Source organism: Bufo bufo, chromosome 2 (genome assembly GCF_905171765.1).
Source record: "Bufo bufo chromosome 2, aBufBuf1.1, whole genome shotgun sequence".
Taxonomy (NCBI): Eukaryota; Metazoa; Chordata; class Amphibia; order Anura; family Bufonidae; genus Bufo; species Bufo bufo.
This window is the reverse complement of record NC_053390.1, coordinates 111177460-111202591: the sequence shown is the minus strand read 5'-3', so window position 1 is coordinate 111202591 and position 25132 is coordinate 111177460. Positions and strand designations below refer to the sequence as shown.

General features: G+C 42.1%; 1 protein-coding gene across 2 annotated transcripts in view; it reads left to right on the top strand.

Moving 5' to 3' along the window:
- The window catches only part of SV2C (synaptic vesicle glycoprotein 2C), a 191658-nt gene that overhangs the window by 14052 nt on the left and 152474 nt on the right, over positions 1-25132 (top strand). For both annotated transcript variants that reach the window (XM_040420186.1, XM_040420185.1), the window contains exon 2: positions 22409-22589. In XM_040420186.1, the coding sequence (XP_040276120.1) occupies positions 22409-22589 (181 nt within the window). The remainder of the gene's footprint in view (positions 1-22408; positions 22590-25132) is intronic.

The following is a 25132-nucleotide window of genomic DNA, read 5'->3' as shown; positions in this document are numbered from 1 at the left end:
TCAGAAGGGAGGGGGTAACTCACATACAGTCACTGGTGAGAAGATTACCTTCACTACAGAATACATCATGTACCTTTCCAACAGGTCACAGAATAAACATTTTTGTGGAAGTGCTACTCTAAAAGATAGCCATTTTTGACTGTCATATATGACATATAGAAAGTGGTTCCCTTTAAGGGAACATAATAATATTAAATGATTAAACCCCTTCCTGCAAAACCTTGTACATGTATGTCACTGTCAGAAGGTACTTGGTACAAAGTATGGCACAGGCTTTCCTCTGCAATCATCAGCTACAGATCACACTGAAATAAATAAGCCTTTACACAGTTCCACAGAAGTATAAGAATGTATGGGTCATAATATGGTGGTGCAGAGAAAAAAATTATTTTCTCAATAAAATACTAAAAAAAAAACAAAAAAAAACATAATTTGGTTTTGTTGCAATCATACTGATCCACAGAATAAAAGCAATGCCTCATGTTTACCACCCAATTTCATTTTCCCACTACGTTGTATGAAATATTGAATGGTTCTATTAGAAAGTAAAAAAAAGCCCTCACATGATTATTTAAAAAGTTATGGCTTTTGAAAGGAATGAAAATAGAAAAAAATGAAAATTGTTTAGGATGGGAAGGATTAAGGCCAACATTTGATGTCATTAAGGGTTTAAAGGGATTAAAAAAGATAATTTTTTTTTTACAGGATACATGATCAATGTATGATGACTGGGTGTCTGACCACTAGGATCTCCTCGTGGTCATGAGAATGGGGGTCTCTGTGTCCCCTGAGTGAATAAGCGGTGGTGTGCATGCACCACCACTGCTCCATTCACTTCTATGGGACTGATGGAGATAGCTGAGCAATGTACTAGCAGTCCCATGGACAGAGAATGAAGCAGTAGACATGCATGCACACCACTGCTCATTCACACAGGGGACTCCCTTTCTTGTGACTATTGGGGGTTTCAGCAGTCAGACCCCCAGCAATGAATCACCTATACTGTGGATAGGGGAATAAGTGTTATTTGTATTTTACCTATTACAATATATATCTGCTGAGTCCTACACATTAAATGCTGGTGGTGAATACAAAATATGGAGCACAGAGCTGGGATCGAAATACAGCCCTCTCCCACCAGACAAACTGTGGTCTAAACTGTAGTTATGTTTTATTGGACTCTCCCCAGGTGCTTTATAAATTCTCTGCACCTGTGCTCTGCTCGCTGCCAACTTCATTTATGCTGGATATGGAACACCTTCAAAAAATGTAATAAATAAAGCTGGACTAGAAGAGGCTCATATATGGAAAAATATCCAGCACTGCCACGCGATTTAAGTAGCCAGCTTACAGCAAACATGGCAGTTCTTTTCATTTACTCTTTGTTGAGAATGTTGTTAAAATCAGATCACTGCTAAAAAATCTTTATTTTTCAAGAGTTACGGTAAATGTTGTGATTTAATGTTAAAAGCACTTGTCTCTTTATCCACTGTTTATCCCATATGGTTGTGTATGTACAACATACAGTTAACACGATCAGTCTTAGCCTAGTTTCCAGGGTGATGAGCTGATCCTGCCCCCTGGCTAGTGGTGAGTCTTAGCTGAGCAGAGCTAGAGGTAAGACCTAAATGTGTTAGCTCCTGCCAAGTAGGTCCAAAGAGACGTCTCATCCAGGAAACACGTCATTTCACACCCTTTCATGCACATCCTGTAAAAACCACAAGAAGTAAGTAAGGCTACTTTCACACTGGCAGTAGCCTTTTCCAGCAGGGGAAGAGCCTGCCGGATCTGTGCTGCCGTAAGTCCGGACAAACAAGTCAAGAGGCGGCCGGACAAAAACCGCAGCGTGCTGTAGTTTTATTCCGGCCACCTTTCGGCATGTTTGACGCGCTGCGGCCAGACCTCCAGCCCGCCCCCATTATAGTGAACGGGGCCGGAGCGCACTTCCGCCAGCACGGTGGACTTGTGGTAGCACGGATCCGGCAGGCTGTTCCCACGCCGAAACAGCCTGCCGGAAAAGGCTACCGGCAGGCTACGCCAAAGTAGCCTGAGTGTGTATTTGCCATCTGGATCTCAAGCCACTCAACCTGCCAGACAGTGCGGGGCTGGGAGTACCTTGGGCTGCCCCGAGCAAATTACTTCCCCGAACACAAATTTGCTTTGTCTTTTTTCATTTTTATTTTTTCATACAGTATGCATTTTTTATGGCATTTGTTAACATGTTTGAATGGTGTGCATTTTTTCAGGCATTTTTCCCTATAAAGAAGGGAATGAAAAAAAAACATCTGAAAAAAGTGCATTGCTTCAACATGCTGTTTTTTTTTAAAGAAAAAACACCAGACACCAAAAAGTTTACCAAATTGAGAAAAAAAAATGCATGTAGCAGAAAAAACTTTTGCATGTCCTGCGTTACATATTTCCCATAGACTTTTAGCTAACATCTTTAGCTAACATCTAGGTACAAATAAACACCACTAGCAATACAAAAGTGAAAAAAAGCGCTCAATAAAAAACTCTTAGAACCTATTCGCACTAGTGTCCGTTTGCTAAAAATGTGTGATTTTTCTATTAACGTAGAATCCATATTATCTCTTACTGTGTTCTGTTTGTCAAAATTTTTCATCCAGACGGCATCATTTTTTTTTTTTTGCTGACCCTTTGACTTGAATGAGATAGTCCAATGCAAGAATTGGACAAATAAGTGGTTGCCACGTGTGGAAAATTGGACATGTGAATTGGCCCATTGTGTCAATTGAGCAGACGATTGTCGGGAAGAAAGAGTTCCTTCCCGACAATCGCCTGCTCTTCAGTGAAGGAGACTGCTGCATTTACAAACTCTTGTTAGTGATGATCTGCTCGGGCAATGTAAAGGGGCCTTTAACCACTTCCTGACCACCCATTGACTATAAACGTTTCTAAACGTCCTTTCAGAGAAGGCAGCTGCACGATAATTGTGCAGCTACCGAGCGGGGGGCCCACGGTGACAGTAGGGCACCCCAGAGAGAAGGAAGTGTGCCTGCCTTCTAGATCGCTGTATACACAGCACTGAAGGAGCGCTGTGTATACAGATCAGGAAGCGATGTGCCGCTTCCTGTCCCGGCTCCGGTGGTCATGTGACTGCCAAGGCTGGGGGAGTGCAGGAGCTGTTGGGTCTTCCACAGACTGTGAGATTGAGAAACAGCTCTCATTGTTTGAACACTGTTTGTGTGTGGATTAAGTTAAATGATCAGGACTGATATTCTGCTCTTTGGCCACAAGATGCCGCTGTTTCTTAAACACAGCTAATTGAATATTCAAAGGAGGTGGGGGTTTTGAGAACGGGCTAAGAAGAAGCAGCAGCCATCTTAGAATCTAGCTGAGACTGAGGAACTGTGTGTGAGCAGAGGATCTAAAGGATCCAGGAGTGAGAGGACCCCTCAGTGACCACTGAGTGAAGCTGATCGTTGTCCAAGACCCAGATCCTGTCCAGGGAAAGGAGGATTGTTTCCAGGAAGGCTGATAAGGGCTGAGTAACAAAGCTGCATACCCTGCAGAACCTCATGTTTGCTGGAGAGACTGGTTGTTTGGTTCAGAGTTATCAGTGGATAAAGAGCAGACCTGGGTCGGTAAGATCATGCATGCACCTCACTGCAGTGTTGGCGCCTAGAGACTGAGAACAGGCCTGTAATTAGCTAGTTAGGGTCTCTGCTTTGTGTCAGGCCTAAAGTGTTGCTACTGTTACTACAAGGACTCCATTACTTAAAGGAACATTGCACATTTGAGAGCTGATAAACACCCCACGAACTCAATCCAGTTCAGTGTTTTGCTCAGGAGTAATTCTCCAACACATGCTACCGGACTAGTTATGGGAGGGGGAATACCGTAGAGCACGGTAAGATTGTCAACTGTTGTGTTGAACCGCAGGCTAACCCGTACTAAGTACCCAAACAATTGTTTGTGTTTGCTTTAGGGTAATAATAGGTACGGCGAGGCAGTTTTAGTTATGCCCGCCAGTAGGTAAATTACTGCTAAATTTCCTCTGGCATCCATTAGAGGGCGCCATGCTGTGAAACACAGGGGTCTCAGCCTTCGGGCTGGGTGTATGTAAATTTATTTTATGTTCTCAGCATTTGTGGTTGTGTTTTGGCAAAAGCTGGTGTTGGAGTTGCTTTCCTCGTTCGTGACTTCGCTGTATCCTAGGGAGCCCATCCCAGTACACGGCTTACAAGACCTCGATCAGCCCTGCAGTGAGGCTGTACAGCGCAGTATTATGCTGTACAGCCTCTCTGGGGGGTGTATTTCAACTGTAACTGTGGCTACTATGTCAGCCCCAGTTACAGGAGAAATCAATAGGTAAAAAAATTAATAAATAAAGTTAAATGTCCCCCAGAGGTCTTGTATGACCTTATGGGGGACACAAAGTGTAAAATAAAAAATTAAAAAATAAAGTGTTTTGAAGAAGAAAAAAAAAAAGTTTCACATTTAAAAAAAGAAATTTCACCCAAATCCATAATTTAGAAAATCTTTAAAAATAGAAGATAAAAAATAAAATAGACATATTTGGTATCACCACATCCGCAACGACCGGCTCTATAATAATATCACATGATCTACCCCATCAGGTGAATGCCGTAAAAATATAAATAAACATTGCGCCAAAACAGATTTTGTATGTACCACAAAATGGTAGCAATAAAAACGTCACCTCATCCCGCAAAAAATGAGCCCCCACACAAGACCATAGCCAGAAAAATAAAATAAAATATATGGCTCTAAGAAAATTGCAACACAAAACATAATTTTTTTTTCTAAAAATGCTCTTAGTGTAAAGCGTAAAACAAGAAATAAATTGGCTCTACAAAAATATCACATGATCTACCCCCTCAAGTGAATGGTGTAAAAGAAAAACAAATTAAAATTATGCCAAAACAGCATTTTTTAGTCACCTCACAAAAAACATAATATCAATCAATCAAAAAGTCGTATGTACCCCAAAATGGTAGCAATAAAAACTTCACCTTGTTCCGCAAAAAACAAGCCCTCACACAAGACTATAGCCAGAAAAATAAATGACTCTAAGAAAATGGCAACACAAAAACATGAATTTTTTTCTAAGAATGTTTTTATTGTGTAAAAAACATAAAAAAAATAAAAATACATATTTGGTGAAGGTGTAAAGTAAACAAAAAAATATTTGAAAATTGACACCAAACAGCTTTATTGGGGATTTCCCCTCCCAAAAAATGAGATAAAAAGCAACCAGAAAGCCAAATTTACTCATTCAACAAAAAAGTGTGGATTCACATAGCTCTGTTTGTGGCCCTCCATCCCACCACTAAGCTCCACCTATGTCACCCAGGTAAGCTCCATCATCCTCATTGACCCATTAAGCCCCACTCTCAGCTTTTCAGTGCGGCCTGGGTACTTATTCTACTGCTCTACAGCTGGTAAGGCTCCCCCTTCCCCACGGGTCCCTGTGCGGCTGCACAGGCTGTATGTCTGTCCCTGGTTTTGTTGATTTTTTTTTAGCCAATTGCTTGTGGCCAGCAGGAGGCCCCCTGATCTCTCGGCTTCCTGCATTTACATGGTTTGCATGATGGTAAAGTCCACCACTGCCTATATCATGCAATGGAGCATGCCATAATTTAAAGTGTAGACCTTGACGGGACATGGGCACCATCTTATGAATCTGTACCACATTCCTGCCTAGTACTGTCTTAGGCCTAAAGCTTTACTGCATAGATTTATCAAAATGGTGTAAAGTAGAACTGGCTTAGTTGCCCATAGCAACCAATCAGATTCCATCTTTCATTTTTGACAGCTCATTTGGAAAATGAAAGGTGGAATCTGATTGGTTGCTATGGGCAACTAAGCCAGTTCTACTTTATACCAGTTTGATAAATGACCCACTTAGTGCTGTGTGAGTAGCTGAGAGAGGCTGCAGCATGACGCACCAAAGAGGATAGAGGCCAAGCCTATGGCATTTTATCCATGACTTTAGCAGCAATGTCTAAGACAATTATTAAAACAAAGAAAAACATGAAAACAGGTGCTCGCTGCGCATAAGACATGGAATAAGACATGGTATGTGGTTATAAATGCCTCGTTACCTTGAGAGCTTTTTTACAGTTAAGGACTCGTTCACACGAACGTGTGAAGCCCGTGCTGTAGACCGCAAATTGCGGTCCGCAATGCACGGGCACCTTCCGTGGGGCAGGTGCATTGGGATCGCAGACCCAGTCACTTGAATGGGTCCGCGATCCCTCCATTCCGCAAAAAGATAGAGCATGTTCTATCTTTTTGCGGTGTTCTCCGTAGTGCTTCCGTAGTGTTCCGTTCCGCATTGAAATAAATGAGTCTGCATCCGTGATGCGGAATGACAACAGAGCGGTGCCTCAGGGCTCGTTCACATGACCGTTGGAGTCCCGTTCCCGTATTGCAGACCGCATTTGCGCATTCCGCAATACACGGGCACCGTTCCGTTGTCATTCCGCATCACGGATGCGGAGCCATTCATTTCAATAAATCCGGAGATGCGGAACGGTGCGGAAAGGAAGCACGGAACGGAATACTACGGAAGCACTACGGAGTGCTTTCTGGGGATCCGTTCCGTGCCTCCGCACCGCAAAAAGATAGAACATGCTCTTTATTTTTGCAGAACGAAGGGATCGCGGACCTATTCAAGTGAATGGGTCTGCGATCCCCATGCGCCTGCCCCACGGACGGTGCCCGTGCATCGCGGACCGCAATTTGCGGTCCACAGCACGGGCACGAGCTTCACACGTTCGTGTGAACGAGACATCATGCAGACGTTCGTGGAACACGGTCCGTGAGATACCGGACTGGCATTGCAGGAGCGCACAGCGTCATAGCAACCAATGAGGCCGTGCGCTCCTGCAATGCCAGTCCGGTATCTCACGGACCGTGTTCCATGGACGTCTGCATGAGGCTTTACTCTGAAGGCAGGGTCCTAGTTTCCGAATCTTTTATACTTCTGTAGGGACAGGCAAGTGTGCCACTTCTGCACCGGAGAGAGCGCTTGCAGGCATTATAAAGCAAATGAGCACATTTAATTAGAAACTGAATCAATTAGAGGAGAATATTGGCCCCTTTTGGCAAGAACACAAATAAAATAATAGTTCAATTACAATGTAAAACTCACCACCTGCAGTCCTAAAAATGAGAACTCACTGCCAAAGGAAATGCTGCTGATTTCAGTCTGTAGAATTACTTCTAATCCCTCGATGTTGAGAATGTATGTGAGGCATGTTACACAAAGACATTAAAGGGGTACTCCGGTTTTAATGATTCAATTTATTTGTTTAGAGAATAGACAGTTATACCATTTTTTAATACGCAAGCTTTTATTATATTCACATAATAGCCTTGCCCATAGTAAAAACAGCCACAAAGTATAAAAATATATTTCCTTTATTAGCAATTAAAAATACATATATGAAAGTTAGGGGAATAAAGGAGTTTCCGGTGAGGGGCGAACTCAATGCAGGCACATAAACACATCACATAATACAAGGTGTAAATGCTGGACAACTATAGGCTAGATTTGGTAATCAAATGTAATAGCATCCAAAGTGCACTGCAACAGAATAGAGTGCATAAAGTGCAAATGCAATACCCCACTAATGTATGTGGTGCAAAAGCGTCCATCATAAATTATGCCCAACCATATCCCAGTATTCTATCCTAGAACCAGTGCTAGCAGGAGAAAATTTTAGGCGACGTGAAGGCGCTAAACAGCTGCACACGAAGCAATAGACGTATTGGGAGTCATTTACTATGACCCCCTATACCAGAAAGTGGCATAAAAAAAGTTTCAAACCTGCAATTTCCAACCTTTTGACTGCCATTGCCATGTGGTGTTTCTACACAGCCTTCACCACTTTCTGAAAAGGGAGTGTGATGTGGCCAGTTTACTAACGTAAATGATAACTGAAATCTACTCCAGCTACAAGTCTAAGCGCAAAGACTACAGGAAGATGTGCCTAACTTATGACAAGGCCCACATCTCATCTTAGATTAATCGCATCCTCCAGCGGTGCAGGAGATATAAAAAACCAGCGTAAAATGGTGGTCTTTGATAATAACCCCCATTGTGTGTTGCTATACAGACCGAGGCCTTCATTCAGTTACATTACAGTTCATAGTCCAGGGTGGAAGAGAGGGTTCATTTTTTATTCCCTGATAGTCTAAACTAATTCCTTCTTTGGAAACTGGGTTAATGTCTCATGGCCCTGTGGTTTACTCACCTTCCTAGGCTCCAATGATGTGTTCTGCTGTGCCTGTCATTTGCCATAACCTAAATTTATCCAAATGGAAGCAGTACTGAGTCTTGAAGACAACAATTCCATTATTATCGAGCCTTACGACAAGAAGTGTAACGTGGTGATAATGGATCATGAACATGAGGATCTTAAAAGACAGGGACGTGTGTTGGACATCAATCTTTCCACTTTCTGAAATCTAAGATTTCAGACAACTGACCCAGACCAGGTTGTTATAGCAAGCTACACTCAAGAGCATAACTCAAGATGTTGAAGGAAGTCTCTAGGGCTTCCATAATTTTATCACAGGACTTACAGGTAGCTCTCACCACTTTACAAATTAGATCATCATGGGAACTTCAGGGCAAGACCAAGGTTAAACAGTAGGCTAGGAATGAAAACCCCACAGGAATTTCCCTTGGGCCCGGTTTCTCAAGGGTTTTGCTTTTGGTCAGTTGACCATATAGCTACAAACACCTCTGTGGGTCTTGGTGGTGGCCAACCACTACTCACAGCCTATTCAGTAGCAAAAGCTATGCCCTTTAACTAGTAGATGCATCTTGAGCAGGAGAACAAATATTGATAAGCCCACATAGGTTAAAATAAATAATAAAGTTTACATGGGGTGTCCTTACTTTTCCACATGGTGGATTTGTTCCCCTACTACAGCAGAATCCATAGAAATACGCGACAACCATTCACCTAGGTTTATAAATCTTTTGGAAAACATCTTCCCATCATTTTTCAATAGCAGAACTTTACAAATCATTTCTACTTCTGAAAAACTAAGAAGTTTGTGTTCTGCAGAGTAACCCTAAATGTCTCTGTTATATTAAGAGAATTTTTGAAGCAGAATTTGACAGCGGATGTGGGTTGCGTAATTACTGCACTTGCCAAGTCGCTGAATTCCCCACTCGATTGTTATTGTCACAGTACAGCCTACACCTTGTCACATATTTCTATATACATAATGCGCGCTCTCCAACTAAGTGCTTCATCGAAAACTTACTGCTGAAAGAGTTTAAAGATTCATTTATTCTGCTTTGTTTTAGTTTTGTTTACGACCTGACTTATGTGATCAACTTGCTACAATTCATGGGAAATTATATTGTGTAATGCATGGAATTAAAAGGGGACACACATACAAATACTGTATATTTTTGGTCTTTATAGGCTAGTTGTTATATACCGTATTTTCACTTTATAAGATGCACCGGCCCATAAGACGCACTTAAAGAGGACCTTTCACTAGAATAAAAAATGTATACTAAGTATACAGACATGGAGAGCGGTGCCCAGGGATCTCCCTGCGCTTACTATTATCCCTGGGCGCCGCTCCGTTCTCCCGGTATAGGCTCTGGTATCTTCATATGTTCGGCTCAACTGGGTGGAGCCTGCCGGCGTCTCCTTCTCCCAGGCTCTAGCGCTGGCCAATCGCAGCGCTCAGCTCATAGCCTGAGAGGTTTTTTTTTTCTCTCAGGCTATGAGCTAAACGCTGCGATTGGCCATCACTCCAGTCTGGTAGAAGGAGACGCTGGCAGGCTCCACCCAGTTGAGCCGAACATAGGAAGATACTGGAGCCTATACCGGGAGAACGGAGCGGCGCCCAGGGATAATAGTAAGTGCAGGGAGATCCCTGGGCGCCGCTCTCAATGTCTGTACGCTTAGTTTACATTTTTTATTCTAGTGAAAGGCCCTCTTTAAGTTTTTAGAGGAATATAGGAAAAGATATTTTTTATTAGACCTCAGGTCAGACCACCAATCAGACCCCCAATGTTAATCAGACCTAAGCTGACAGCGCCAATAAGACCCCCAATGTTAATAAGACCTCAGACCCTCAATCAGACCTCAGCTCAGACCCCAATATGCATGACCCCCAATCAGACCTCAGATAAGAGCCCCAGCAGCCTCTGATATCAGCCCCCATATGCCTCTGATATCAGCCCCCATATGCCTCTGATATCAGCCACCATATGCCTCTAATATTAGCCCCCAATGCCTCTCATATCAGCCCCCTGCAGCCTCATAGCACATAAAATAAAATAAAAACACTTACCTCTCCTGCTCAGGACGCCTCCGCTCCATTCCTCCAGTGCTCCTACTGCTCTCCTCAGAGCACTCATCACATCAGCATCACATGCGGTCGGTCCGGCATCTATTAGGCCCCAGCCCTACTGTAGTATTCATAAACTAAGTGGGAGGGCGGAGCCTGGCTAACATCAGTCAGGCTCTGCCCACCTGAGTCATACGTGAATACTACTAGTAGGGCAGTGCTGGGGCCTGATAGATCCTGCACCGACCGCATGTGATGCTGATGTGATGAGCACTCTGACGGGGCCTGGCATGAAGTGCTGTGACAGTGCCGGGCCCCGTTACATGTGAGTGAAGACTGGGGGAAAATTACTGGGGTCACTATAGGCAAATTACTGGGGGCAGTGGGGGACATTACTGGGGAAGTGGAAGGACATTACTGGGGCAGCATAGGGACATTACTGTGGGCGCAACAGGGACATTACTGGGGGTAGTGGGGGGGATATTATTATTACCAGAGACTGGCAGGAGGGGGCAGGCCCAATCCAAAGTTTTCATTGGAGCCCATAGAACTCTAGCTAAGCAGAGTTATTGAAGATGGATAGAGAGATGGCTGTTAGATCCATGCCATATTTAAAGCCTCATTCACACGTCAGTGTTCCATGTACGTGTGCTGTATTTGCTCTCCACGGACAGCACATGTACCCATTCATTTTAATGTGTCTATTCGCACATAGTTTTTTTTACCACGGTCCGTGGGTCTGTGTTTTTATATAGTCTATAGGTCCGTGAAAACCATGGAGACAACACGGATGCCATCCGTATTTCATCCGTGTATCATGCCTCATTAGGAAGAGATTATTTTTCAGCTGTGCAGTGTCAGTGAAAGACGGATGACATACGGACAGCAAAAACAGACACCTTCTCACGGATTTAAGCACGGACACGGACGTGTGAATGAGGCTTAACTGCCTGACGATGAATGATGGCACTTTGTAAACGACTAACGTGACAACCCCATACAAATTTAAACCTTGTGGCAAAGGTATGTACCCAAAAAGCTTCCCTGACAAGAAGAAAATGTTGCCAGTCTCCACCTCTTGCAGACTTCTTAACCCTTTCAGTACTAAAGAACGGAAATCTATTCAAATCACCTTCCTATTATTCCAAAAAAAAAATCTAAAACACCGGAGATATTGATTTGATTTTTTAAATTTATTTGATATTTATGTAACCAATATGTTCAGCAATGCGGGTTTTAACTTTTCTATTTGTACAACCTACATAAAAAGCAACATTTTGTACACCAAACAATATAAACCACATAAGCGGAGTCACAATTAATAAATGATTACATTGTGGACGTTTTACAATACAAGAATTCATTAAAAAAAATAAAAACTGGACGTTCTTTTAGTATATCTGCAAACATTGCAGAGGAAAATCTGTTTGAGATCACCAAACTCTTGTGACCGATGATGACCTGAACAAACTGGGTGACAGGAGATTACCCCGACTTTTACCTCTTTTGACTCCGCTCTACAAGATGTCACAATTTTGAATTCACAGAACAGCACTGTTAAGTATTTTTAAAAATCTGCCTAATTTGATTAAACTGATTACTGTAAACTGTGGAAAAGACCAGCTTATCGTTAGATTTAGTAACATCTTCCAAAGGGGATTGAAATATGAGGGCACGTCTGGATTTATTCACCGCAATATATGATGCCCTCAAGCATCCTTTTCTCCTAGTTCCTCTTAGGTAATCAGTCTGACACTTTTTCGTATTTTCTGTTGACAAACCTGGTCGTCTGAACAAGCCTCTTTTCAGAACAACATGGAGGCAATTTGAATAGGTTTTTGTTCTTTGATATTAAAGGGTTAACAAATCTGTATGAGGTGGAGACTGACAACGTTTGCTTCTTGCCAGAGGAACTTTTTGGATTCACGCCCTTTGACACCCTTGGTTTCCTGGGGATTTAAATTGGAAAGAAGACATTCTATTTTTATTGATATGCTTTCATTGTGTTTTTTTTTTCCATACTAATATACATATATATTTTTCCCTATGTGATATGTTAAAATCTTTCTTTGTGTTCTCCCTCTGTTCATGATGTAGCTTGTTCTTATTGGTCCATATGGTTTTCTATGTGATTTGGTTCATATGAATGGTATGCTATGGTTAAGACCTGGTAGTGTATAACACTATGGGGGGAATTTATCATGGGGAGAATATTTGAAGTCAGTTTTGCTTGAGTCTGTGTTGTACTTTGTGCCACATTTATCAAATGTCACAGGTTGTTTGATAAATTTGGCTTGTCCTTAAACCTAACACTTTTGTCTAGAGAAGTTGCTCCACTTTTTCTACTCCCCCCTTCTCCTGGAGTGAGATCATTACTTATTTGCGATGTTTTAAAAAAGTCGCAATGATAAATCTGAAGTGAAACTCATTAACATAGCTAATGACACACAGTTTTCCACCCATATTACAAAACTGGAGTGAATGGTGTAAAAATGCAAAAAGTCACAAAATTTTGTGCAATCGCTTAAAGTTTGCGCAAACGAGTGCAAAAAAGTCACAAAAGCCCTACTTTGCGACTTTTTGATGCCAGAAGTCTGACAGTTCCTAATAGTTGTATGTGGCACCAGACAAAGCCTATTACAGCAACACCCATGGCTGCCACTGTTTTGCTCATTGGTCCCAGGTTTCAGCTTCCCGGTGATGCTGACCTGCCTCCTGCTCTTCCTTTCCCCAGTGGGTCTGTCCAACAGGTTTGCTCTGTCCCTGCAGCCTGCTTACTGGCTTAGCCTCTCTTCCTGTGCCCATAGAGCAAGTGCTCTCTCTCCAGCTTTTAACCCCTTCAGGACCCTGCCATTTTTCACCTTAAAAATGACATAACTTTATATAATAACTTTAAAACGCTTTTACTTATCCAAGCCATTCTGAGATTGTTTTCTCGACACATATTGTACTTCATGACAGTGGTAAATCTGAGTCAAAATAGTTCATTTTTATTTATAAAAAAATACAAATTTTACAAAAAATTTAGAAAAATTCGCAATTTAAAAAATGTATATTTCTCTGCTTTTAAAACAGATAGTGATACCTCCTAAAATAGTTATTACTTTACATTTCCCATATGTCTACCTCATGTTTGGATAATTTTGTAAATTACATTTTCTTTTTTCGCGACGTTAGAAGGCTTAGAAGTTTAGAAGCAAATCTTCAAATTTTTAAGAAAATTTCCAAAACCCAATTGTTGACAACATGACAACAATCATTACATAATTAGACAGTGGCCTCTCAGAGTCGAGCACACAGTTGGTCAGTACAATGTACAACACAAATCACTGGTCGATCCACTTCAAGTTTATCTTCCACCACTTCACATTAAACTTGGTTTAATGAAAAAGTTAGTAATTGCACATGATCGTGATAGAAATGGTTTCCAGTATTTGAAGGAGAAGTTTAGGACACTGAAAACTGATGCTAAAATAAAGGCCGGATTTTTTACTGGCCCTGAAATCAACAAACTAATGCATGATGACACATTCAGAACAAAACTCATCCCTCTGGAACTTGCAGCTTGGGATGCATTTGTGCTAGTAGTGCAGATCTTCCTTAGGAACAGATGATCTGCAAACTATGCTGAATTAGTAGACAACTTTTTAGACTTTTTCCCACCCAATTTGGGACACGTAAGTGACGAACATGGAGAGCGGTTCCATAAAGATATTTCCACAATGGAGAACAGGTATGAAGGCCTCCGGAATCACAACATGATGGGCTACTACTGCTAGTTTTTGCAACTGGAAAATATGACCGTTCACAAACGCAAAAGCAGATGCCTGAAGCACTTTTAACAGAACTGGGCCTTGCTCAAGTAAGACTTTTAAACTAAAAAACAAGATTTTGTTATTCCATTACATTTTCATACACTATTTACTACGCAAACTTTGATGTAGATCAGGTAATTGTTGGAGTAAAACTCGTTCTGTTCAAAATTATTCAATGCTTTCCAAATGCTTAATTCCTTTAGTCGTACTTATGCATAGCAAAATTTCGGGACGTGTTACAACAATTCTGACTTCGGATTTGTAATCCGCACACTCGATTTAGTATAGGACAAATAATTTTGGCCCAGTAGCAGATGAAAAGTTTTTTTGTTGTTGCGTGGTATAATAGAAACTACCCGTGAATGGCCCCATTTTAGAAACGACACCCCTCAAGGTATTCAAAACTGATTTTACAAACTTTGTTAACCCTTTAGGTGTTCCACAAGAATTAAATGTTGATGAAACTTCAGAATTTCAATTTTTTGGCAGATTTTCCATTTTAATCAATTTTTTCCAGTAACAAAGCAAAGGTTAACAGCCAAACAAAACTCTATATTTATTGCCCTGATTCTATAGTTTACAGAAACACCCCATAAGTGGTCGTAAACTGCTGAACAGGCACATGGCAGGGCGAGAGGAACGCCATATGGTTTTTGGAGGGCAGATTTCACTGGGATAATTTTAAGTTGCCATGTCACATTTGTGCACCCCACAGTAGAAACTCCAAAAAAGGGACCTCATTTTGGAAACTAAAGGATAAGGTGGCAGTTTTGTTGGTACTATTTTAGTGTACATACGATTTTTGGTTGCTCTATATTACACTTTTTGTGAGGCAAGGTAACAAAAAAATAGCTGTTTTGGCACTGTTTTTATTTTTTGTTTTTTACAATGTTCATCTAACAAGTTAGATAATGTGCTATTTTTATAGAGCAGGTTGTTACGGATGTAACAATACAAAAAATAACTACTTTTTCTGGTTGTTTGTTTCAGTTTTACATAATAAAACTGTCACGGCGTGGTGTGGGTAGTAAACTCCACACCGAACACAGGAGGGAAGGTAAAAGAAACTAGGCCTGGAAACTAGGGAAAGGGGAAAGCTCACCACCTAGTGAATCCCTAGACCGATCTCTGACTACTATCAGTATGAACAGACCTCGATGGTAGGAATGTTCATACAAGGGAACCTAGAGCCCTATCTGAGACAGTGTCAGGACAAAAGATGACCTGTTCATTCCCAACTGGAGGAACAGGAGACTTCCTCAGGCCTAATACCAAAAGATAGGGGAAAACAACAAACTACGGTAGAAAATAGGAAAAGACACTTAACTCCAAAGTATGGAACTCTATGGCTGAGGAGGTGGTGATGGTGAGTACAATAAAATAAAATAATTCAAGAGGGGCCTGGATGTATTTCTGGAGTGTAATAATATTACAGGCTATAGATACTACAGAGGGGTCGTTGATCCAGGGAGTTATTCTGATTGCCTGATTAGAGACGGGAAGGAATTTTATATTCCACTAAAGTGAGGAAAATTGGCTTCTACCTCACAGGGTTTTTTTTTTTTGCCTTCCTCTGGATCAACTTGCAGGATGACAGGCCGAACTGGATGCACAAATGTTTTTTTTCGGCCTTATGTACTATGTTACTATGTTACTATGTATGCGGACGAGCAGGAACCAAACACCAGCACTTCCAAAACTAGAAAGGAGCTATTAACCGCATAGCATGATCGGTGAGACCAGACTAAATAGAGGTGTAGGAATGACTACTTAAGCTACACCTGAGACAAGAGGTGTGGTCATAATCAGCAACAACACAGAAACAAGTGAAGCCAAAAAGGCTGTCAGATCACATCACATGTAGCCAGTCTTTTAGATCTTCTGACCCCTGTCACGGGAGAGACCGTGACAAAAGCATTTTTGAAAAAAAAATTTTTTTTAGTGTCTCCATATTCTGAAAGCCATAGCCATATGTTGGGGCTAATTCTTTTCAGTATGAGATGACGGTTTGATTGGTACTATTTTAGGGTGCATATGACTTTTTGATCATTTGGTATTACACTTTTTGTGATATAAGACTTTTTGACACCATTTTTATTTATTAGTTTTTTACAGTGTTCACCTGAGGGGTTAGGTCATGTGATATTTTTATACAGCAGGATGTTACCAACGCGGCAATACTAATATGTCTATTTTATTATTTATTTAAGTTTTACACAATAAATGCATTTTTGAAACAAAAAAAACATGTTTTAGTATCTCCATATTCTGAGAGCCATAATTTTTTTTATTTTTTGCCCGATTGTTTTATGTAGCGGATCATTTTTTGCGGGATAAGGTAACGGTTTGATTGGTACTATTTTGGGGGGCATATGCCTTTTTATCGCTATGGCGTTCAGGTGAGGGGGTGGATCATATGATATTTTTATAGAGACGGTCGTTACGGATGCAGAAATACCCAATATGTCTATTTTAATTTTTTTTCAAATTTTTTTCACAATTTTTGTGTTTTATTTTGGGAATTTTTTAATTTTTTTACTTGAAACTTTCTTTTTTTATAATGAAAAACACAATTTTTAACTTTTTTTTCTTTTTACTTTTTTGTTTTTTCTGGGGTCTGATCCCCTCTGCAATGCATTACAATACAACCTGTATTGTAATGCATTGGCTGTCAGCTTTTATGCTGACAGCCTGCCTGTGAGACCCAGCCTAAGGGCTGGATGTCACAGGCTTCCGTAGGAGGCAAGCCCCATTGCCTATGGAAGGCATCGGGCTTGCCTTCTCTGCCATCGGGTCCCTGCCACTGCAGCGTGGGGACCCGATGGAGATGCGGAGGGCACCCGTACCCTCTGCAAACCCTCTGCATGCTGCGGTCAGCTTTGACTGCGGCATACAAGGGATTAATTCGCCGGCATCGGTGTCTTCACCGATGCCGGCATATGCAGCTCCTCCACCTGCCCAATCAGCCTGCCATACATGTACGTCCCTGGTCCTTAAGTCACGTCCAACTATGACGTACATGTGAGGCAAGGGTCCTTAAGGGGTTAAAGGACCAGCATGTGCACCCTAATCTTCTCCAACCTATGGCTGGCTACCTTAGAGTACCTAAGGCCCCTTCCCCCGTGGGAGGGTACTTGAGCAATAGGTTTTCCAGCATGCTAGTATCCTTCAAAGGTGTCTGTTCAGTAGTCTGCCAATGTACTGACTTTCTGCCCGTTTACTAGATTCTGACCCTCCGCTGCCTGACCTGATCTGTGCCTCACCTTCATTTTGACCCTTGTCTGCCTGTCCCTACTTCAAACCTGACCTCAGCCTGTCTCTGACTCCTGTGAATTAGTTGTCAATCACATAGAGACTACTCCAGGAAGTAGCAGCCAAGTGGTTCTCCTGCAGCAAAGTCTGGATCACTGTACAGGGGTTAAAGGGTGAATACCAGGGGCCTGCCAAGATAACGCCCTTAGGATTAGCCCAAAGTCAAATCTGTTGGTTGACACAGTGGTTACACACCCACTGCTGTAACAAAGCCCCAGCATCCAAACACACAGTGAGGGGGTGGTGTAAAAGAGGTGGGACCTACCGTGAAAAGAGCAGAGCTTGTGAAAAAAAGTATGCCTTAGATCCTCTCACAAGAGTGTAATTCAGGTAAATAACCACAAATACCTGTTTAACCATTGGTGTAATGACCAGAACTAACAGCATCTTAATGTCATATATCCGACTGTCAATTTAGATCATAAGACCTGCGGTTAGACCAGGATTTGTCATGACAATTGTGTGAAATCGGCCTAACTCTATCAACTCCATCCAACCAGTTTAAGTCTTTGTTTTTCAAAGTGAATACACATCGGAGAAACATAAAGCCATGTCATTTTGAGATTCTTAATCTTTGCCTCTGGGAAGAAAGTCTAGTATTAGCCGCAGTATTAGGTTGGATTAAATAGATCAGTTTTATCGTCTGTGTAAGGATTGGAAATAAGAATGAAATCAGAACTGAGCAAGAGGTAAAGAAAGCTGACAAAAGATGCAGTCACTTCAATTATGTTTCACTGATGTACATTATTTTAGGACAGGGCTATTGATTGCCTGGCACCGGGTAATTTCTAGAGGATCAACTAAAAAATCTATTAAATCAAACACCAACTATAGCAGTGGGATGAGGAATCAAGCTGCATGTGTGTATGTGTTCTACTACCCAGCACTACTTTCACATGCAAATAATATTAGTGGAATAGATAGTGTGTTCATGAAGACTAAGCTGTAAAGCTCATTTAATACAGTTGCTGGTTCACCAGTTCATATGTATTCTCCTTATCACCGCAACAGCTGTTGGCAGGAAGCTTCTCTTGTGACAGTACAATCTATTACTCCTGATGACATCCGCAGCCATACCTCTGTTGCCCGATACAAAGCCAGGAGATCATGGGAGGTAGAAAATAAACATAATATGGGCATTACCTTTACCAATGGTGTATAATAATAATAATAAAATATTTCAAAATCATTATTTTTAGAGGAAGGATCTAATATTACTGCTTAATATCCTCCATTAATGGTAACCTATGATATTCATGCTTTAAAAAGGCTCATCTCACAAATTAAAATAATAATAAAATATAGTAATGAACACCATTATTTTAACAATATCAGTGAAAACATTTATATTATTAACATTCACTCTTTTAGTTTTTTTCCCCCTGTCTCTTCACTTTTACAGTAGAGCTATATAGCTAGACCGCAACTGGTCAACGGTCCCTACCCTATAAGTGCAGAGGCGGACTAACAAACAAAGACAGACAAACACAATACCAGAGTCATCAGAAATCAGCACCAGGTGGCTATGCAGTACCAAAATGTGAGACAGAGAGTGGTCATAAGACAAGCCTCAGTCATAGACACAGAGGAATCAATCAGCAATGCAGGAACAGGGAACAAGCTAGCTAGTGAGCCAAACAAAGACTATCACTGGCACTGGTGTGTGGCCTGGAAGGGATTTAAATAGAGTGCTGAATCCCTGGATCAGAACCTGATAGGTCCATGACTCAGTGCTCCATTAGTCAGAAACACTAGCACATAGTAATAGAGCAGCTGAGCAATCAGCTCACTGCTAGTCTCCTCCAGCACACGCCCAATACGGGGAGAAACAAAGCATTGCATCATGTTGCTAAGGATGCAGTCGCATCGCCAGGGGGCATGGCTCAGCAGCGCGTCTCTTCCGACACAGCCATGGAACCCGGAGAGGTAAGTTTGTTACAAGCAAGTTGCATTTAATGATCAAGCACCTGCATCTCCCAGGAGTGATTTGCAGTCATCTCCTGTTAACCTCTTCCTCCTTGCAAGTAAAAAATAGTCCTTCACACAGAGCCTCTATGATTCCATGAATAAATAGCTCTATGCTTTACTTCCATTCCCCAATTTCCTTCTCCACTTCCCAGAGAGTGATATACATTAGCTATATAGTTCTACAAATTCAGAAGTAAGGATGGATGAATGAAAGGGAGTCTGTGTTGCTTTAGCTCCAGCACTATGAGATGACTATACCGGCACTGAGAGGAGGAAGGGAGCAGGGAGGCTACTGAGCATGTTGCTCCTCTTTTTGAGGGACAGTCCCTATTTTTGACCCAAGTCCCTGATTTATATGCTAATATTTAAAGGAATATGGAAGCGCAGGAAAAAATAAAACTGCTCCAGGGGCTGCACATGCTGTACAAACATAAAGGAACTTTTAATCACCTCACCAATCCCCAGCCACTTCAGTTCCTGTTATTATCTTGAAAAGCCTATTAATGCTGCTCAATCACTGGCTGCAGCAATGACCCACCTCAGCCAGTGATTGGATCTTTCACAAAATGAGATTCAAGTGTTCCTCTTTGACCAAAAAGTTTGGTGGTATGCTATTACACAACAAATGGTTTTGTGATACAGACTTTGCTTATGCTCTTTCCTTCATGGCTTCTTACCTATAGGCAAGCAAGGAAGGTTTTCTGTATTTTTATAACATACAGTATCTCACAAAAGTGAGTACACCCCTCACATTTATGTAAATATTTTATATCTTTTCATAGGACAACACTGAAGATATGACACTTTGATACAAAGTAAAGTAGTCAGGGTACAGCTTGTAAAACAGTGTAAATTGAGTGTAACCTCAAAATAACTCAACACACAGCCATTAATGTTTAAACCACCGGCAAAAAAAGTGAGTACACCCCTAAGTGAAAATGGCCAGATTGTGCCCAAAGTGTCAATATTTTGTTTGACCACCATTATTTTCCAGCACTGCCTTAACTTTCTTGGGCATGGAGTTCACTAGAGCTTCACAGGTTGCCACTGGAATCCTCTTCCTCTCCTCCATGACGACATCATGAAGCTGGTGGATGTTAGAGACCTTGCGCTCCTCCAACTTCGGTTTGAGGATGCCCCACAGATGTTCAATAGGGTTTAGGTCTGGAGACATGCTTGGCCAGTCCAGTACCTTTACCCTCAGTTTTTTTTAGCAAGGCAGTGGTCGTCTTGGAGGTATGTTTGGGGTTGTTAGCATGTTGAAATACTGACCTGTGGCCTAGTCTCTGAAGGGAGGGGATCATGCTCTGCTTCAGTATGTCACAGTACATGTTGGTATTCATGGGTCCCTCAATGAACTGTAGCTCTCCACAGCTGGCAGCCCTCATGCAGCCCCAAACCAGGACACTATGCTTGACTGTAGGCAAGGAACACTTGTCTTTGTACTTCTCAACTGGTTGCCACCACACACGCTTGACACCATCTGAACCATATAAGTTTATCTTGGTCTCATCAGACCACGAGACATGGTTCCAGTAATCCAAGTCCTTAGACTGCTTGTCTTCAGCAAACTGTTTGCAGGCTTTCTTCTGCATCATCTTTAGAAGAAACTTCATTCTGGGACAACAGCCATACAGATCAAATTGATGCAGTGTGCGGCGTATGGTCTGAGCACTGACAGGCTGATCCCCCACCCCTTTAACCTCTGCAGCAATGCTGGCAGCACTCATACATCTATTTTGAAAAGACAACCCCTGGATATGACACTGAGCACATGCGCTCAACTTCTTTGGTCGACCATGGTGAGGCCTCTTCTGACTGGAATCTTGTTAAACTTCTGTATGGTCTTGGCCATCATTGTGCATCTCAGTTTCAGGGTGTTGGCGATCTTCTTATAGCCTCGGCCATCTTTATGTAGAGCAACAATTCTTTTTTCAGCTTCTCAGAGTTTTTTGCCATGAGGTGCCATGTTGAACTTCCAGTGACCAGTATGAGAGATTACATCAAATTTTACACACTTGCTCCCCATTCACACCTGAGACCTTGTAACACTAACGAGTCACATGACACCAGGAAGGGAAAATGGCTAATTGGGCACAATTTGGCCATTTTCACTTAGGGGTATACTCACTTAATTAATGGCTATGTGTTGAGTTAGGGCTCATTCACAGGACCGTTGCCCCTCCGTGCCCCTGCTGTGGACCCTAAATTGCGGTCCACAATGCACGGGCACTGACCATGTCCCAGCCGCATGCGGATCACAGACCCATTCACTTGAATGAGTCCGTGATCCGTCCGTTCCGCAAAATGATAGAGCAACTTCTATCTTTTTGCGGTACGGAAGCACGGAACGGAACCCCAGGAAGCACTCCATAGTGCTTCCGTGGGGTTCCGTTCCGTGCTTCCATTCCGTTCCACACCGCATCTCCGGATTTGCGGACCTATTCAAGTGAATGGGTCCGCATCCTTGATGCGGAATGCACACAGCCGGTGCCACGTGTATTGCGGACTCGCCATATGTGGCCCGCAATACGGCAATGGAGGGGCAACGGTCGTGTGAACGAGCCCTTATTTTGAGGGCACACCAAATTTACACTGTTATACAAGCTGTACACTGACTACTTTACATTGTATCAAAGTGTCATATCTTCAGTGCCGTCCAATGAAAAGATATAATAAAAAATTTACAAAAATATAAGAGGTGTACTCACTTTTGTGAGATATTGTATATCTGTATGTTGTATGTTATAGATGTTTATATGTTCTAGGCATGGAACAATGAATCATTATATATCAACTCTCATTCAGCAATTTTTACAAATGATGACTGAATAGGACTGTCCACATTTTTTTATGACAAGAGTTTTTCCTGAGTGGCCATTGGCTGTACAGGAAAATGCGAACCAACAAGTGTGCTTCATGGGTCACCACATTGCTGGATCAACCATTTCTTCCTTATTGTAAAAGGGTTGGTAATTGTATTTTCCTGTTTCTTGCAGGCAGTATAGTGTATCTGGGAATGATGATTGGAGCATTCTTCTGGGGAGGCCTAGCAGATAAAGTAGGACGAAGGCAATCTCTCCTCATCTGCATGTCTGTCAATGGATTTTTCGCCTTCCTTTCCTCATTTGTCCAAGGATATGGATTCTTTCTACTCTGCCGATTACTTTCTGGATTTGGGTAAAACAATATTTCTTTTTTGATCTTTTTCTTTTTGAATAGTTTTGCTTAGACTCTTAACCAACTTCCAAATCGTTTGTATGAAAAACTGAATACATAATGGCCCACACTCACTATGGTAAGAGCGCCACTTTTGTGGCATTGTTTGTGACAAATTTTACCGCTTCTCATTGTAGACACATTTATTATTCAGCTGCGCCAAAATGACTTCTTCTGACATCCTTGACATTTCCTGGTTATAAACTAGAATGTGGATGGGGCCAGCTGATAGATTTATAAAGCCGGAATCCACAATTCTGGTGCAAAACGTGGCCCACATTAGACTAATTTAGAGTTGGTGTAAAGCTTCTGGTGGACAGATTTTTGATGTGTGTGGACAGATATTTGGCACATGTTGACAAACTTCCAGGTCACGTGGACAGATTTTTGGCACATCTGGACAAATTTCTTCGAGCATGTGGACAGGTTATTGGAGTATTTTTTGGTGCAAACTAAGCCATCCAATAGGTGACGTAAAGTTAAACTAGATAGTGTAAGGATGTGCCGGATTTATAGGGAGTCTGTCTGCTCATTTTCATCTATTAAACTACCGCCAGTGGACTGTAGGTGACAGCTTATGGGACATATCTTTTTTTTTTACCACAACAGAGGTTCTGTGCCTCAGAAAATGAAGCTTGGTCCAAGATGCAAATGAAGCACAAGTGCCCAGTTGGGTGGTCTATAGCACAGTAAGAGCCCAGGCCCTCCACTCTTATCCGAGCCCCTCACCACTCATTTGCTTCTAATTGACATCTCCCTCTTCTCCCAACGTTATGCATTGCAGCTCTGAAAGCTCACATAGGCCCAGTGTGCCTTCTGACCTCACTGGATGTACAATGTGCTGTAAGATTTCAGATTTTTATTTCTGTATTAACAAGATTACTTTAGTCTATGCCTCCCAGAATGGAAGTCACCAGAGCAAGCTTAGATACATTATCTTAGGAGTCCAAGGGGTTTTCTCTGAACAGACACACTGGCATCCCCACTGATGGGCTACAATAGCCAACTATGCAACATCAGGAAAAAGCAGGGGGGAATAGGAAATGGCACAGTGCTTTACCAGATACAACTGTATACTAGCAATCTCAGTGGAGGTCACATTGTTCAGACGAGCATTGATAGCATAGCCAAAGTATATGGGCCGAGGCAATTATTGGAAGCAAATGTTCCTACAAATGCTTATTCCTGATAAATGGCCTTAGTCAATGTGTTGCCAATCACCAAACAAGTGTAGTGTCCCACTAGGTAAAGGTGGGCACTACACAAGGGTTAATATGTCTATTGCATTAATGTGATGTGTTATGTTCATTTCCCTGTGTTATCTGGGTGTCAGGCCTGTTAGGGTGTAGTTAAGCCTCCTAGACATTAGAGGGAGCTAGAGAGCCCTGAGTATATATAGGTAGGCCCAGACAGGGGAGAGTTAGTGCATTCCAGGTGGCTAGTAGTGCAGTCTAGCCAGCCTGAAGTTCCTGAGCCTCTGTTAGCTCAGAAGATTCACCCCAAGAGAAGAGTTTACCTCCTGGGAGAAACCAAGTTCCTTAGCCAGAGCAGAGCCATTGTCTCCAGCTAAAACAAGTAAGCTGAAGGGCAGAAGGATCATTAATCTAAAGCAAGGGATATATACCTGAGGAAGATTGTTACCAAGGATAAAAGCCAGCATTAGGGCATACGGGCCTTGGAATATAGCCAGCCAGAATATCTGAAGAATAGTGCAGCCTGATCTGGGAGTGTCGATTTTACCCTATGAGTATCTTGCAAAGAACATTACCTGCCATTGATGTGAAAGCCTGCTTATGATGAGAACCAACTATATGGAACTGTATTGATTACCACCTGTACAAAGTTGAACTGTTGTCAGTAAAGCAAAGTTTGGTTCACCATAACACCGTGTTCCTCATTTACTACAACTATAAATCGGTGTGCCACCGTTACAGGCACTGGCGTCACGAACCTTAAAGGGACCTTGCCCTAGGCACATTAAACATCTGCAACATCCAGGGCACCTCATCCACCATCAGGCCTGGTCTCTATATACAGAGAGTGCCCCAGAGGACTACTGTGCCAGCCTCTCCATCACTGCTGTACGCTGCCCAGGGTCATCCTACCAACTGTGAGTAAGCCATAGCAACCCTCATTTGCCTAAGTAACCGTGACCTCACATCGCAATACCCTGCAGGGCGGCGTACTGCACAAGCAAATGCTCGTTTGGCCGGTGATTGCATCTCTGGTGCGGCACCGCTAATATCATTGTTCGTAAGCAGCACATTCCCCTGTGTAAATGGAAATCTACTGCCAAAAAACAAAGGGGCAAATGATCATAGAACGATTATTTATTTCCATACATCCTCATGTAAAGGCAGCTAACGAAAGGTTAATGACCAAAAACTAACTTTCCTATATAGTAGGGATCGACCGATATTGATTTTTTAGGGCCGATACCGATAATTTGTGAATTTTCAGGCCGATAGCAGAAAATTTATACCGATATTCTGGGAATTTTCATT